General features: G+C 33.1%; 1 protein-coding gene across 1 annotated transcript; it reads right to left on the bottom strand.

Annotated features, from left to right (window-relative positions):
• Positions 1-1,902: 1,902 nt before the first annotated feature.
• On the bottom strand, positions 1,903-15,684 carry LOC139977931 (uncharacterized). Its single transcript, XM_071987666.1, has 21 exons — positions 15,229-15,684; positions 14,573-14,622; positions 14,092-14,388; positions 13,392-13,694; positions 12,627-12,845; positions 12,032-12,142; positions 10,156-10,216; positions 9,904-9,929; positions 9,707-9,767; positions 9,453-9,478; positions 8,968-9,195; positions 7,670-7,798; positions 7,329-7,475; positions 6,640-6,691; positions 6,231-6,466; positions 5,565-5,693; positions 5,188-5,358; positions 4,627-4,684; positions 4,205-4,431; positions 3,543-3,674; positions 1,903-2,121 (listed from the first exon to the last, which is right to left on the bottom strand). Exons 1-21 carry the CDS (start codon positions 15,243-15,245, stop codon positions 1,919-1,921), a joined length of 2,883 nt encoding a protein of 960 aa, XP_071843767.1. The 5' UTR covers positions 15,246-15,684; the 3' UTR covers positions 1,903-1,918.
• Positions 15,685-17,251: the final 1,567 nt, after the last annotated feature.

The raw sequence follows: 17,251 nt of genomic DNA, 5'->3' as shown, positions 1-17,251 counted from the left end.
TCGAAATGGTTTCTATTACCTCATGTAGTTCTAAGTATATGAATGAGATTGAAAAAGGATAGACCTCATGACATTTATATTGGATCATACCAAACAAATGGGTCGTGAAGAGCGTGCAATTTGTAGGTGAACATGTGACTTTGATGTAAATGAGAAATGTTTGAAGAAAATAAATGTCAATTTAATGCGGAAAGGACACATTTTACGAATATATGGATGGTACTTTTTCAATCTGAAGTAGCACATGTAAATATGATATGAGCACTGGTGTGGATTGTCATAAAATTAGGAGGACAAATACCCCAGGCTCTTAAGGGGTTGAGAAGATTTTCCTGATGGAATAATGTCGACACTATTTAACAATGACTGATTCACCTTAATCCATCTGAGCAAATGGCGAGATTGAATTTCTACCAAGAATTACTCTTAAATCCTTAGCATAACACACATATTAGAATGGTAATGCAGTTAGTTTTAATATGGCCGACTTACCATGTTATTATATTCCCTTCACCTTCATGTTTAGGGGCAAATGTAGATATTAATTAAGAAAACAATACACTAAAAGTTGCCCATACAGCAAAAAGTGTAAACTATAGAAGATTCCATTATTGATAATGCATCAACCAAGATAATTTAATTTAAAATGAAAAAGTATCATACGTTTCTCAATGTAGGTTATGACTACATCTCTTGCTGTAAATAGGTTTGCTTCATACAACATAAAGCACAATTGTCCTAGAGAGTTAAAGCTTTCATTGACTGGAAACTCCTCTGGTGGTCCAAAAATTCTGACTTTTACACCCTTAGAGTTGATTTCTTCCAATCGTTTTCTTCCAAAAACACCAATTCTCTTGCTTAAATGTGTTAACATCTTCGAAAACTCTTCACTGTCAATAAAAACAAAACACGGTTATAATACATTGAATTTTAGGAACCCCATGTAATACAGGTATATATCCTTTAACATTGTATTAGGTTCAACTAAATAGCGAGGAACATTTGATCACAGCAAATAAAAAGAATAAACACAGTTATAAATATTGTGAAAATGAATACCTGCAATCACCTCCGTTGGTGGGTTTCCCTATAAAAGAAAATAAAACAACAAACATACTGATTAAAAATGAGAAACGTATCACAACAACTGATAATTTTATGGTTTATGTTGAGAATAATTCAAAATGTTAAAGTCTCTGAAATTATAATGCTCAAAGTGATAATAGCTTTGATGCAAAGTGAGGTCTGAGACATAAAAAGTAATAAATTAAGATACAAATATTCTGCACTCTGCAGGTCTAATTGGCTGCCCCCATATTTTCCTGACAGTTATATGTAAAACAATACACGTTATTCAATATGCAATTATTTCTGATGGCATTCATTTTATTCCGTTGAGTATATCAAGTAAAACGTGACCTGAGTAATTTAGTATTTCGGCTGAAAGATGTGTTGGATTTGCTAGACACGATTTTGTGTATACTTATCACTTTTTTTTTCAAACGTAAATCTTTAGGAAATTCCTTGTGCAAGTCAAGTAATAGTAATAATGTGCCTATATTATATATAAGAACATTTTCCCCCAAAAGTTCTTCTAATCAGTTCCTTTTATCCTCTCCCCATTTTAATACAAATACAAGCCGTTGTGAATTCATATGCCAGGTGCTAATGCCATAGACCCGCATCTAGAAAATTATTATTTCATAACACATTTATTGCATCGCTTAATGTAGCTAATAAACTGATTAAGCGAAGCAAGTTTTCAAGAAGCTAAATATTTCAAACCTGTTATCCGAAGCAAATACGTAAATTAACTTACTGGCAGTTTGTGACTTCCAAAAGTAAACTTACACATTGCGTCAAGACAATTTACTTTCTGGTATCTACTTATCAGAACTTATGTTAAATTCATACTTGATTACAATTTTCTACAATGAATCAGGCTGATAATACAATTTAAGTCTTTTTTTGTACCTTTTGAATTGTTTGGTCTGTTGTCTTTTGACAGTGTTTTACTGCTGATTTCTCTGGCGTTGATGAGATCTTGCAGAAACTGCTTCGAAATTCCCGTCTCATGACCGCACGCATGCCTCCATTTTCTAAACATGCTCAGCACCTGCCCTGAAAAGTTAACAGAAAATCAAATATATTGATTTATATCGTCTGATCTTTTACATAAGAAATGGTTCCCTATTTGAATTAAGGCAGGTTTTCGAGAATTCAAGAACGCATTTCCCGAAATAGGAAGTTGCTATACAACAAACTAGCATCATTTTGCTCACTGAATAATTTGTTAGTTAACATTTATGAAGAAAACATTATCCTTAAACTGTTTATGATAAATTAAGACTCAGTTGCAGCCGTTTAAATGTTTTTTTTTTTGTATAATTTTTACAGCTTATTTCAACTGTTCATTACTCAATGTTATGTCACTAAACCTTTACTTTATATACATATATATAATACATAGTCAAAATTTCATAATGGAATACAGTGTGAATCATTTGTTTCATTGTCGTCGAAATAACATTGATACAAACAAATAATTGGAGTATTGAGTTTATGTGCGAGAACACATATATTAACATAATCGGCCAGGGGCGGAGAGCCAAGATATTAAGGGTGTCGGGGTCCAGTGATCTTTACATCAACTGTAAGTTACCCTTTTCCTTAAACATTAAACAATACCCGTTTGTTCTCTGTTTGATTCTTGTAAAAGTGCTTTTTTTTTTCTTTTCTTTTTTAATTCAGACATTTCTTGGAGATATTGATAACAAGTCAACAATTAGAACACAAAGTGCCATGTGTGGGAATCCATTAAACCTAGAACCAAAAATTTGTTGTCATTTGTTGAAAAAAAGCACCGATGATCCACTGTGCTTAGCGGTTATTTAAGTTATTTCTATAGATTTCGTTTAATATCACATTCTTCCTGCCCTTGGACTTCTGTGCTCTATCCACGTAGATTTACAACAACTTAAAATAGAAATCCAAACTCCTTTGTGATCGTTTGGTATGTTTTTCTGGATGAATTATTGGTAGCGAGTCTATTTGTATGAGAACAGGGTATTAAAGTACTTAGTCGTGGTAGGGGGGGGGGGGGCGAGGCAGAGGTTTGGGTGATTCCGGGTACCGGAACATCAAGCTACCCAGTGTAGGAACTACTAGTAGACCTTTAGGTTAATGAAAAATTTACAGTTTAGCTCTCTGTTTTATTAAAATTAATTATTTTAAGAATCGCGTCATTTGCCAAACATTGAATAAAACATTTTTTAGATGAGTAAAGAGGGAGTGTTTGTAAAAACAGTGCGGTTTCAATTTAAAACATTCAAACTGGAATAATTCATTGTGCTGTTGAGTGCATTAAATATGCATTATACCGGGCAGTTATTTTGGTGATAAACTATCAAATCAAAATCATATTTACTATTGGTAATGAACTTCTGTGCCCCCTCAACTTAGATTTAATACTCTAGACATACATATAATTGTGCTACATTTCAATAAACATAACGACAAAGCGCTTTTCAAGTGAGATTTACCATTCTCGTCCTTAGTGTGTTCAATTATATCCACAACTTTTCTAGGAGGCAACTTCAGGACATCGACTGCAAAAATTTCCCAGTCCAAAGATATTTGTGGACAGATGCTATCGGTGATGTAATTCCAAAGGTCTGTGGTGAAATAGTCATTTTTATGAGTGAGAGTTAACATATGTTTCGAAGGTAACGTATTAGCACCAATATATCAGATCCGGAGTGGTTAACTTTAGTTACAGGGCATCAGCTCTAATAATATGGACTTTGATAATTTTCCAGTATTTTATATTACATTTACATCATTCCAAATGTACGCGTACATACTTACGGAGACGGGCATTTCAAACAAGTCAAGGAACACATTCGCAATAACTTTTGATGGTACGAATGGCAACAGTTATACCAAAATAGCTTTATTTGGTAGCACGAATGGTACAATTCTACAATTATGGAGCAGTATGTTAAAAATAGTCAGATTACCAAATTGAAATCAAAACGAACCAATAATGATATTATGATAATTATAAATATATCAGTATTACCAATACATATCCCATCAACGCAATATGTTAAAAAAATGAGCAATTTTAGAATTTTCAAGATATTTTATTGAGACTTTGTATCACATATCTTCATATCATTTAAATTTAAAAATTATAACAAACCTGCTTCTAAATAAGCAATCACTATCTTTCTTGCTCGAAACAGTTTGCAGTCTGAAAGGTTTGAGAGCAAATTTGCACAGTCTTTTTTTATTGTTCCATCTTTATGCAGCTTCTCCAAGACGTTGGTTTCATCTTCAGTTTCAATATCGCCTTTTGTCAATGCTGCCAAAAGTCTACGAATCCCAACTTTCCCAATTCTTTCTCTGCATAATTTTAACATATCGTCTCTTTTGTTACCAAAGTCGATGGTTAATAGAATAAGAAATGAGAATAGAAAATTAAACACAAAATGTCGTTTTGAAACATGTGCTAGCTTTTGCATTTATTACATTGCTAGTGCGTATACATTGCGGCCACATGAAGACATAAACGTAAAGTTCATATAATACACATAATAGGACAAATAGAGAAAGTTAACAGACCTGCTCTCGATCGTTGGTGGATCTTGTTTGCAGATGATATCTTCGTTTGACGACTTTTCTGAAGTTTAAATAAGTTCAGTAACATACACATGATATTGTTCGCAATTATTGTTTATAAGATACTAAGTTAGCCTCTGAAAATCAAAGAAATGTCGATAATTGCAGTATGAGAGTAAGACCCTAGTATATTATATACTAGTGCTACTTGTAAATATTAATCCAACGACAAAGCTACGTGTACACTTGTTTGAAACTCACCCAAACGGGACTCAATTGTCTACCGGACACAATGCCACCTTCACAGTGTAATTCAATTCGTGCGAGGTGAATGGTGATGACTTGAGCTTAACGACTTACTTGTACGGTCAAACACACATACAATGTATACATGCATGTTGTTGACACGTAACCACTTCTGGAGTGGAGTATACAAACATTTCAAAAGCCATCTTATATGATCTGGTCGGTTTTGGTTTTACTAACTCTCATATGTAGATAAAAACTCGTAATTGCTTAAAAATAAAGTCTTTTAATAGTGGGAAACACATCAAACAGTCTTACCAGATTGTGTGCTGTCCAGGTTTCTGAAGTTATATCTACCATCTTTCTCAACAGATTGAAGGTTAAACTCCGACAGTATCCTTTTTTTCTCCAACTTGTTATGCGTGTTGATGTCATCCATCATTCCAATATGCTCCGCTGTTATTTCTCTTATAACTACCTCAATTTGATCTACAAACAATCGTAGGAAATATTTGTCATTTCCGGATAATATTGAGGATTTAACACTAAAGAATCTATGATTGCGGTACTGGAACTCAGATTCAAGACAAATTCTTCTTTCAGATGATTCTTCCATTTTACTTATTAGGTTGTATATATTTAATAATTAACATCGATATATATATATACAATAAGAACAAAATAGTACATCTCACCTTTGTAAGTGTCGTAGTTTATAACCGCATCCTCTACAAGTTTTTTTGGTATGTCTAAAATTTCGATTGCAAATATTTCCCAGTCATTCTTCACATAGTTTCGTATGGTGGCTTTTAGTTGCTGTAAATCTAATACATAATTTGAAAAGGTAGTAACGTAACTTGGACATGTCATTGTTGTGATGGTGATGTTGCAACCATATTACCGTGTCATTCATACAATCCACTTTAATCTCAATTTCTTACAAAGGCAACCAAAGCTACGGAAGGAAACAATGACTTCAAAGAGCAAACTACATTATATAGTAAATTATGGATCACAATATAGTAAATGTTTACGAATTAAGATATTTGAATACCCGTAAAACTATGTACTGTCATAGGAATGCGTTTCGAACTAGTTCCTTTATTTCTTATTACAAACTTAAACAATAGCGCTGATACCGTGATATTATTTTCAAGTGAGATATTAAATCGAAATATATTCTCACTTATCAAATAATATTAACACATATCATATTAATTGCTTTTAACATACAAAAGCTTCACATTGACATTCAAAAACTGTGACCTTGTAGAAATATAAGTTAGAACTAAAAACAAGTTGTAAATTTGTGCGACCTTGACAATGTCGTAGGTTACTTTGCAATATCATAATTCACCAACCTGTTTCGAATTTGAAAAGTAGTATTTTCCTCGCTCCATAGATTTTGCACTTTGTAAGTTTTCGCAAAAGATTGACATACGGTTTCCTTATCACATTCGTATGCTCTAACATTTTCAAGATAGTGGCACCATCCTCACTTCCAGTATACTTTTCGCCGAATGCTTTCAAAAGATTTTTCATTCCAATTTTACCAATTCTGATTCCGCATGAGACTAATATGTCGTCACTTCCGGGACTAAAAGTAGCAGTAGAAAAATGTGTAGACATTTTTTTTCAATTGGAACTGTCTTGTTTCAATGACTACATTATGTCATGTAATATTGATTGGATTATTTCGTTCCTCTCAGTCATCGTATGATGTTTTACTTTTAAGACTTATTTCAACTAAAGAGAAAAAGTCAAACGAACCTACTTGAAATATTCGTAACAGCATTCTCCTGGGATGCTTCTAGCATTAAGTCTAAAATGAAAAATTTCTTGAAATTTAAAATTGAATTTATCAATAATAAATACTTTAGAAAAAGGCGTTTGTAAGAAAATAAACCACGAAAGCACAAATATCGTTAAAAACTTGCACATTATAAAAGTAGCAGAAATCTACTACCACATCCAATTGTGTTTATAAAAAAACACGATAAATGTAGTCTAAAGCGGAGAGGAAGCGGGATGTTAACGAGTTGCACTTCATGTTTAGATATTAAAGACAAAATAAAATCAGAGTTAATATGTTTGTAGAGCCCCTTGCAATTCAAAAAGGGAGATGGGAAGAGTATTATAGCAATATTGCATAACATACTCATGATAATACATAATTACACGACACGTCCAGACTTACATGCAGAGTAATAATTAAACAATAAGAAATGAGTGATTTAGAATAAAACTAGTTACATGATGAACTCTTTTAATTGGCTTCGAAGCCGGGCGGTGGTAAAGGGAATATTTACCCACCCACTACAAGTAGTTTGGTAAGAAATAAATTTGCAGAGACATTGCAGACACTAGTAAAAATAACCTGTTACTAAGATCTTAGGTTTCCACAAACTCAAATTAAATGGTTGCTCTCAACAAAAGAGCAAATTAACTAATACACTTACCAGCTTGTGTGTTGGTAATGTGTTGTAAGAAGCATCCGTTTTCTCCCTTAACGTATTCAAAGCCAAATTTCTTCCACAATTCTGCATTTTTGTCTAATACCTCGATGTGATCAGATGTCATATTTTTAGTAGCTGCGTTTATTTGGTCTGCGATGAATTCAATGGCAAGAATTATTTCTATGCAAGGTACAATCTAATTGAATATAATCTAGAATCATGCGGACGATTAATTTTATAAAAAAATTCTGGTGAAATCCAAAACAATTTAATAGATAATTTTCTTATATTATTTGCCAGTTAGCGTCTATACCAATTCTTAATCAAAATAATGAAATTCTCACCTTCTAAGTTGTTATTTTTCATCACTGCTTCTTTCACAACTCTTTCTGATATGTTTAAAGTGTCAACGGCGAAAATTTCCCAGTCTTTATTGACTTGCAATAGAATTTTACTTATGAACTTCTCTGGATCTATGAAATTAAATGGACATAATAAACAAACAATATTTGCCATATTTTTTGACCGGGCTTTATTAAATGTCACACAATGTTTTGATGAAAATAGTCATAATATATCATTAATTTCTTAGGGATGAAAGGCTTAGGTCAGGGCAACTCCAAACGTATGCTTTTACTAACTTGTTTTACTACTTAATTATGGTACTATAGGTGTTGTCATAACGTAGAAAGACGTCTACATTTGACAGGCTTTCTTTATTTTGAGGAACTGATTCTGTGTCATCCACGTGTTCTTGTTAGTTAGACATATATAAGCTATTGTGTGACATCTCATTCTGAAAAGATATTTGTAATAACCCCACAAATATAGTATTTGTATAAGTTTTGTTTCTTATCTCATTCTATGTCATATGTCATACTTATGTTGTGATAACAATAAATTAAATAACCCCACAAGTACAGTATTTTTGGGGGCTGAAAATCTTTATGGGTGGAAATATATGTTGAATTATTTATATTATATCCTCGATAGTTTTCTTGAAGATGAGTACCTAGCCAATACTCTCCAACAAATGAATACATGTATCTTGAAGACAATGAGTTAAGTTTGTGTAATTTGATCAAACACAACTGCCTAAAATGCCAACTTTATTTTTGTTTCTTATGAATTTGTCTATCATACCATATTGTTACCTCTGAAGACAGATTTAAAGACAAATTTAGAAACTAAAATGTAAGCGTTTTCATTTGAAAAAAATGTTTGTCCACATAGCATTGTTTCAGATCAAGAGATGATAAAACGTTGAAAACAATTATTACATTCACGTCTCCAATATCAGAAAGTGTTAAGTTACTGTAACCCTGAATGAGTAATTATTGTTAGGCAAAGTGTGTAACTGGCAAGTGCATTCTAAGAACTACGAGTGACGACAGCTTTGTCTTTGGTTGTAGAGGAAACTATGAGATATTTTACTGAAATACCATGGTCTAATCTGTTGTTCCTATTGGTATGCTTTCAAGACAACCAAGCTCAATTTTGGATTTACCATTATCAAGTTTGTTAACAAAAAAACAGTTCCTAGTACTAGAGTACGTAGTAATTATTGTATGGTGGAGTGTTAATGGTATTGTCTTGTTAACATAGGTCATGTGAGGTATGAAGTAAAATCATAAATATGTACCTTTGGAGTCGCTGGTTAGATCCGTTTGTGGAAATGACGAGTCACTGAAGGAAATAACAAGCAGAAACAAGTGTGCTCTCATTGTTAAATTACGATGCATTTGTTTTTCTCGAAGTGAATGATTGAATATTATACTTTTGTTAATTGTGATAGAACAGTCCAGTACTCCCAGATTAGGGGAAATACTTGAAGCTTCCTCATCGTCTGTATTTTTTCTATCGGACATTTCTATAGAAGAAAAGAAGAAATGTAGGCGTACTCTTAGCAACACAATGTTCTTAATATCCATTTGTGCAAAAAGTATGTAGTGGTCACACAGGATTGTGAAGAGTTTGTGTTATGCATCGTTTTACGTACAATAATTAATGTCCATCAACAATTTTACTTTTCATCGTGCGGCCATGCAACAATTTCTTATATCTTAGTCAAAGTTATTTGCTAGAAGCAGATGCAATGTTGCTTTATATACTTCACATTATAATTACCTTCGTTGCCATGTGGTATTTGTTCACTAATATAACGGAAGAAAAACGCAAACAGGTTAGTATCAATGTCTAACAAAACTTCCAGCTGATGTGGAACTATTATCAAAATCATATTTAGTTAGCAAGAACACACATAAGAATGTATACTTATGCAAAAGTAACAAATACAAGAATGTAGAGTTATTTTAATGTAACAAATGCCATTTCGAAAATTGTATTAAATATTGCGCTCTGCACTGTTTCGAGTGACTCACGTCTGAGAGGGTTGTTTGACACTTTCCTCCTCTTTAGCACCATGTACTGAAGGTTGCTCTTCTGTGGGAAGAAAATCATCAATATTATCTCTATCAAAAAGAAACGTGCGACGATACCAACATTTCTTATATCTTAGTCAAAGTTATATGCTAGAAGCAGATGAAATGTTGTTTTATATACTTTATATTATAATTACCTTCGTTGCCAGGTGGTTTGTGTTCTCTAAGAAAACAGGAAAAAGCAAACAGGTTAGTATCAATGTTTAACAAAACTTCCAGCTGATGTGGAGTACTGTTATACAAATCACATCTAGATAGTAAGAACAGACGTAAGAATGTATATTATGCAAAAGTAACAAAGGGACGAATGTAGAGATAGGTTAAAGTAACAAATGCCATTTAAAAAATTGTACTAAATATTGCGCTCTGCACTGTTTCAAGTTACTCACGACTTAAGGATTAGATTGACACTTTCTTCTTTGTTAGCACCATGTTCTTGACGTTGCTCTTCTGTGGGAAGAAAATCATCAATATTATCTCTATCAAAACGAAACATTTTGAATACGACATTCCTAATAAAAAAAAGGCAATGAATACTAATGTAATTATTACAAGCTCGGTGTAATGAATGATATCTTCATTCATGCATTCTACTAGATCAGATGCATAAAATGTTACATACATTGTACTATCGTGACTCGAAAATATTGAGTTAAGATTTCCAAACTTATTCTCATGACCTTATTAGATCTGAAAATTAGACAAAGAGTGTTTTCTTTTTTTACAATATGAGTATCTAAGTACCACACCTGTTGTTGGACGTATTTATCCAAGTTGAATCGAGCTCTGCTACTACAGTACCGAAAGGACTTTCGGTACCAACAGGATTTATAAGTTCTAAATCAATTAAACAGTTGATTTAATACAATTTTTTTCGTCTAACCAACATTCCTACCATATCGTGGATATCATTGTAAGTAACTAAGAAAAGCACCAGCAATACAAATTGCCTCACCTATTTTGTTTTCATAATTCTCAAAGGAAAACCTCTAATAGGTATGCAACTAATTTGAGAATTAACTTATCTCGTGGGACAAAGAATATTCACCTCAATGTAATATTGATGAATGTCACAAACATGTATAATATAGGCTTATGTAGTGTAATACTATTAGTTAGAACTTGCTGGCCTTACGAATATATATATCTAACTAGGAATTTTCTTTGTATGCTTCTAAGGCCTGTGTAACATTATGTAGTTAATCATAGCAATGTCAATACTATTTGTTTAAATTGAAAAATATATACATCAAAATTACAAACTACACTCCATGCGAAACTAATTGATGGGTATCCAGTTAGAATGATCAGTAGTAGATTATAAATGCTTTTATTGCATATCATACGACTTAACGATTTAAGGGTATTTAAGCAGTTGTAGTTTGTGTTTAAGAAGTAATTATTTGTAGTGTTAATTATTGTGCAAAATAATTTGAACGGTGCGTTTTCGAATTAGCAGTCCGCTTTCAGACTTAGAGTTACGAAAGTTGTTCATTTTCAAAGCCGGGTGTAGAACACGCGAGCCAATTGTAGCAAAAGTATCAACCGCGGAATGTTTTCTTCCTCAAAATCTGGAAATCATTGTTTTATCAGGCCAGATAATTTACGCATTCAAGATTATTATAAAACTGTAGCGTCAGCTAGCAGCTTTCGTCTACAGATTAAAAGACTTGACCACTGTTGATGGCACTAAAGATTAATGTTTCGACTTCGTGAACCATTTGTTAGTTCATATTAACGAAAATATGGTTTTGCTTTGCAACGTAAGTAAAACTCTCTATTCAGAGACATTCACATCAGAGGTATTTGTTGCCATCGTATCACATGAAGGTCGAGTACTGCTGTTGATATATTTCATTGACAGAAAATATAATTTTTCAGTAAAATAGAATATTAATTATATACCATATCAAATATGCATCTCTTCCATACATTTAATCATTCAATTATAAATGGATATATATTCTTCCATCAACACATCCATCCATTTATGTTGCAATCCGATCGACCAGCCATCCATTCATCTATCAATCCATTCATTCACACATATGTTCTTGTACCCAGCCGCTCACTTATCGATCAAGGAAACCACATTCACACCTGCATGATTACATCCAGCCAGGCATGCATAATATCAACACGCAGACAGTGACCCACTCAAACACCCACCCACCTACCAATCTATCCATTCATCCTTCCATAAAATATTGTGTCCATGAATTCATATAATTACATCCGATTATATGTACAAAGATACAAAATTACCGTCTGATTTTTTTTCCCTCGGACCGGGTCGACATCTGATGTAAATAACTGTTAGAACCACCAGAAAGATAACAACTGACACGATCACTGTTACTGGGACTAAACTGAAACCTTTTTCAGGGAGAAAAGTTGAAAAAGATGGTTTTTCGTTTCTTCACATAACAGAGTATTGACCTAAAGTCCTGGTATAAAGATTTATGAGAACAATTTAGAAATGTTTATAAACCATATCATAAAAATTCAAAAGTTTACGATTAGTTTAAAAAAAAATGAAGCATCTGTTTAGGGCCATCTTCTTTCTGTCTACTGAAAAATGAGTTTCGGTTTCTGAATAATTTCCCATTAGATAAGGAGCATAGAGCAAAACATGTGAGATGATTAGACTTATTCCTTTTGACCAAAAACCCTCATTAAGGAAACAAAATGCAAGTTGTACATACATTTTGGTATTAGGACACTATCATGAAAAGTGATTAACAGTATGAGTTTCTGGTCCTAGCTTATTTTCTTTCTTTTTTCAACAAATAATTAAGAAGCACTGCCCATTATACTTTCCATATAGGGTCCATGCCTCTATTGAAACACATACACTTACTATGCATGTCGTCAGGAAACAGAAGATCGGACTGCCCGGTTCCTAATTCGTTTGTAGCAAAACATCTAATATTCATCGGTTCGACTTCTTCAAGAGACAAAACATCCCCATCATGTTTATATCCATTAACATCCATGTAATACGTGGTCACTGGTGGATTAGCTTGGCATGAACACCTAACCTCGTTACCAGAGATTGTGATGTTACATCTCGGTATATCTGTTTGTGTTAAAGTTTAAAGCTTTTTGTCATTGATCAGGACAAGGTTCGTGGAGAACTATTATTAACTAATCATTGACACCAGTTTCATGTCCGTTGTTGTACTACTGACGCGACAATCCTTCAGTTTGTCTTACAGAATGAATATGAATGGCCCAATATGGTACTTATAAGGTCCTACATCAAAAGTGAATTAAAGGTTAAAATTAAGTTTACAATTTGTAATTTGTTTTTAACTTTAAGCCATTTACTTTTGAATTACGCCATAGTTAAACCAGCCTACATCGATTTTATTGAAACTAGTAACCTGTGAATTGAAAATGTTATCAACGACAGGCTTAAAAGAATTGTGCATTAGGTTCTTGTAGTCAATTGATAGAAGAGTACTTGACAGATTGATAGTTTGTGGTAGATTTTCCATCGAGCTCCATTCCTAGGCCTTCTGATGCTGTTTTCTATTCATTTCATTTTTCATTCTATTCATTTTTCCCTCACGCCATTTTCAGCTTAAATATATACCATTGATTAACATGACAAATAACTTACTGAAGTTTTCAGTGAGATTGAGCGACCGTCCAGCGGTAAATACTCGACAAGATACAGACATTTCTTCCGATGACATGATGTATGGAACGGTAACTGATGAATTATAGGTATTTCCATCTTCGTTTTGATTGGATTTATCGTTTGTTATATTCACCGTCTTCTCACTACCAACGACATTTAGCTCGAACACAGACACAGCAGGTCTAGCGTTGTATGCAGAACACGTAATGTTTACTTCTGTACTTGTATGTGGTGCTTGTGTAGCTTCTGATTGCTTTACAGAGAGGTACACGTATGGTAATACTGTCAATGTAAGATACGTATTCGACAGATTAACATATATGATAGGCCCTAGTTTTGACGCATTAAAGTTACACAAGTTAAAACTACTGCAATACAGTATCCTCTCTGGGCATCATAATTTCGAATTCCAACTGCAATCTATATTCATATTGAATATTACCTTGATTCAGATGGTAACAGCTCAATATGTTAATACCTTTGTGGGAATATATGGTTGAACATAATATTTTTGATATGATTGACAGATGACTAAAATAATAACAGAGACATAAAGGTTGATCATGCTCCAATACGATGATTTTTGTCTAGTGAGCTTTGTTTTCCTTATTGCCTTGAAACTGAGGACTTTAATGCTTTTTTAGCTTTAAATAGGTTGTAGAGCTTTGAAATGTATTACCTTCGATTGTCACTGTGGCTTTTGCGAGTCTGTCTCTGTCTTTGCATACATAGTTCCCTTCATCTGATATCTGGACGTCTTTTACAGTTAAACTGAAATCTCCATCAACTGAACTTATCTCAAAGTTGTCATACTTCTTCCTTCCTGTGTTCTTGTCCTTGCCAATGAAAATCTCTGTCGCATCACTGAAATCTTCCCATACAACGTTGTCATTGCCTTCAACAACGCAAGTCAATGTAACATCACTACCTTCCAGGAAGACACCACTCGATGGAGCCTTAGTAATATATGCATGCACTAGAACAAGATGCACATAATGAGTGGGTATTAAAGTCAACATGTTGCGATTTCGGTTCTGTATACTCACAATTAATCTGAATCATAAATAGAGAAATTTTAGTTCGTTCTTGCGTCATCTCCTAAGCATGAAACGAATACCCACCAAATATTGAACACTTTATCATAGATATGTTTAACTTACCGTTGGTTGATATTAATCCAAGTAGCAGTAATACGATTGTCAGAATGGTCCTTACAGCGAACGAGATTAAAGAGAAGATGAAGAGTAAGCCAATGTTGAAATGAACTAAACTTATATCAGATAGTATCAGATAGCTATTAATAAAATCAATCTGAATGTCAGATCAGTCGGCAGTTGCAGTAATATACTATTTTACTGGTTTTAACAAATACTACTAATGATTAATTGCAGCAGGTATCCACAACAAACAATGGTAACTTCCTCGTGGAACCACAAAAATGGATATTAGCCTGGGACGTATTGCTAGCCACTGCTACATTGCTACGTTAAGCTGTGTTCAACCTCTATTTCACTGTTTGTTTCTTACGGAATGGTTAAACGTACCTATGTCACGTGCTTATATAGCATTTATCTTACTATTTACTTCAGCTTACAAGAGTTCTATATCCTATATATTACTCCAACATTTAATATATGCTATTGCAATATTATAGCTCATGTTGAATTCTTACGTGAGCATTCATTAAAGTGTAGAAATTGTAAGTAAATGCAATGCAACACCAAACTCGAACAAATAAATTTAATTTTATCCTTTGTCATAATTATTTGTAAATTAATGTTGAACAATGTCATAAGGTATTAAGTTATATTCCTACCGTTTCAAAGGCTCCATAGCGGTATGTATGTAAGTCAACGATGGCGGTACTTCACAGTACAATAAAAACTGCAAAACGAAAGTTGAATAAAAGCCTTGACAAAGTTCAAGGTCTAATGGTGATAATTACATAGACAGATTACCTGCCGTCACGTCATGGAACGACTATCATGGGTTATTCACATTTATACGCTGTACCCAAATAATTCACCCCAAGATAAGATAAAAACAATATCTTCGAGGCTTTTTTTGTCATTTAAGAGCGTACCTACATATCAGGAATTATGCGGTACAGTATGTAGCGTTTTTTTCGCAACATGTGGGCAAATGTTTGGAAATTAATAAATTATAGTTGCTCTTAGACTATATTTATTATTGCTTTGTGTATGCAAGCGACATATTCTTTTAAGCCAAAGATACACATTAAAGATATAAATGCAACACTTACTACCAATCAAACAGTCAAATATGACTTAAATTATACGAAATACTCTACAATTACTCAATTGTATAATCGTGTTACTACCACTCTTGCTACTTAACTAGCATGTATGAGAAACAGCCGGCCTAACGTCATTGGATAAAAAGGTCTAGATAGTTCAATAATACTTTTAAATAATAAATTATAGTTGCTCTTAAACTATATATATTATTGCTTTGTGTATGCAAGCAACATATTACCCTAAGCCAAGGATTCACATTAAAGATATAAATGCAACACTTACTATCAATCAAACGGGATAAAAGTGGGTTTATCTGACTTAAATTATACGAAATAATATACAATGTCTCAATCGTATAATCGCGTTACTACCACTATTGTTACTTAAATAGCATGTATGGGAAACAGATGGACTAACATCGTTAGATAAAAAGGTCTAGAAAGGTTCAATTATATTGTTCTCAGATATATAAGTAAAAAATAACACATGATGTCTTGGTTCGTCATGCGTTATGTTTCGTCTATCGGCATCCTGTTTTTCCTAAATTAACAGCATAAATGATTTCCTCGGCTATTGTTATGGTTATATTGTTGTTAATAGTATTGACTGTTTTTCAATTTCTCTATCATCATTGCGTGCTTTCCTCTCTTTAAAATGAACACATTATAGTATCCAATCACCGGTCGTTTTTTTATTAATTTTCTGAGCTTTACAAGAGTTACACAGCTGTACTACAGTTCTTATTGTAACAGCTGTAGCATGTGTAACAATTTTCTACCGACAGCCAAACAGCGTCTGATAATTCTATGATAATTGGATGATAACGCTCTTATTTGTAAAAATTCTTGAGCCGTCCTATTAAACTAAAATTATTGGCATTCGCTAGAAACAGAAGCATTAACGTAGCTTGCTAAGCAAAAGACAAAATGGAAGAGTTTATGCAAATTATAAATTAAAATCGTACTTGCTATAATTGTTTTTCCTACATTATGATACGTATACCGTTCGTTAAACTAAACGATTATCTAAGAAGCATTGGTAAGTTACGATAATATTAAGCGGTAATATTTCTAAAACTCGAAAAACAATTATTAGTATTAACAATAAGTATTGGAAAATATCATATTAAGCACTTGCATTCTCAAAGGTTGATTTCTGTTCCGTCACCATCGTGTGCTGAAAACTAATCCTTATTGGTCAATCTCTTTCAACATTAGAGAGCTAGAAATGCTACAAATGAAGGCATATTTTTCATGCAAAGAATATTGAAACAATGGATATCAGTTGCAATGTAGACAAAGTACACATACATACTGTTTTTTTTTTAGTTTAAAAATTTAGGGTGGATTATTAACAATAATTGTTTGTATGAATCCTTTGCCTTACCACAGTTTTGATGTCGCTACAATTATATGATAGAAATTATATGAAATAGAATGAAGAATTTGTTACGTTATCGCTGTTCAAACAAAGGATACAACAGTTGATCATCCTTCGCTTACTGTATCGTTGCTTAGGCTGATGTCCCCGCTAATTTCATGACCGGGAATACTATGCTACCATGTACAGAATACGTACTAA

Source organism: Apostichopus japonicus, chromosome 12, assembly GCF_037975245.1.
Source record: "Apostichopus japonicus isolate 1M-3 chromosome 12, ASM3797524v1, whole genome shotgun sequence".
Taxonomy (NCBI): domain Eukaryota; kingdom Metazoa; phylum Echinodermata; class Holothuroidea; order Aspidochirotida; family Stichopodidae; genus Apostichopus; species Apostichopus japonicus.
The sequence above is the reverse complement of the archived record's forward strand: the minus strand, read 5'-3'. Positions and strand labels throughout refer to the sequence as shown.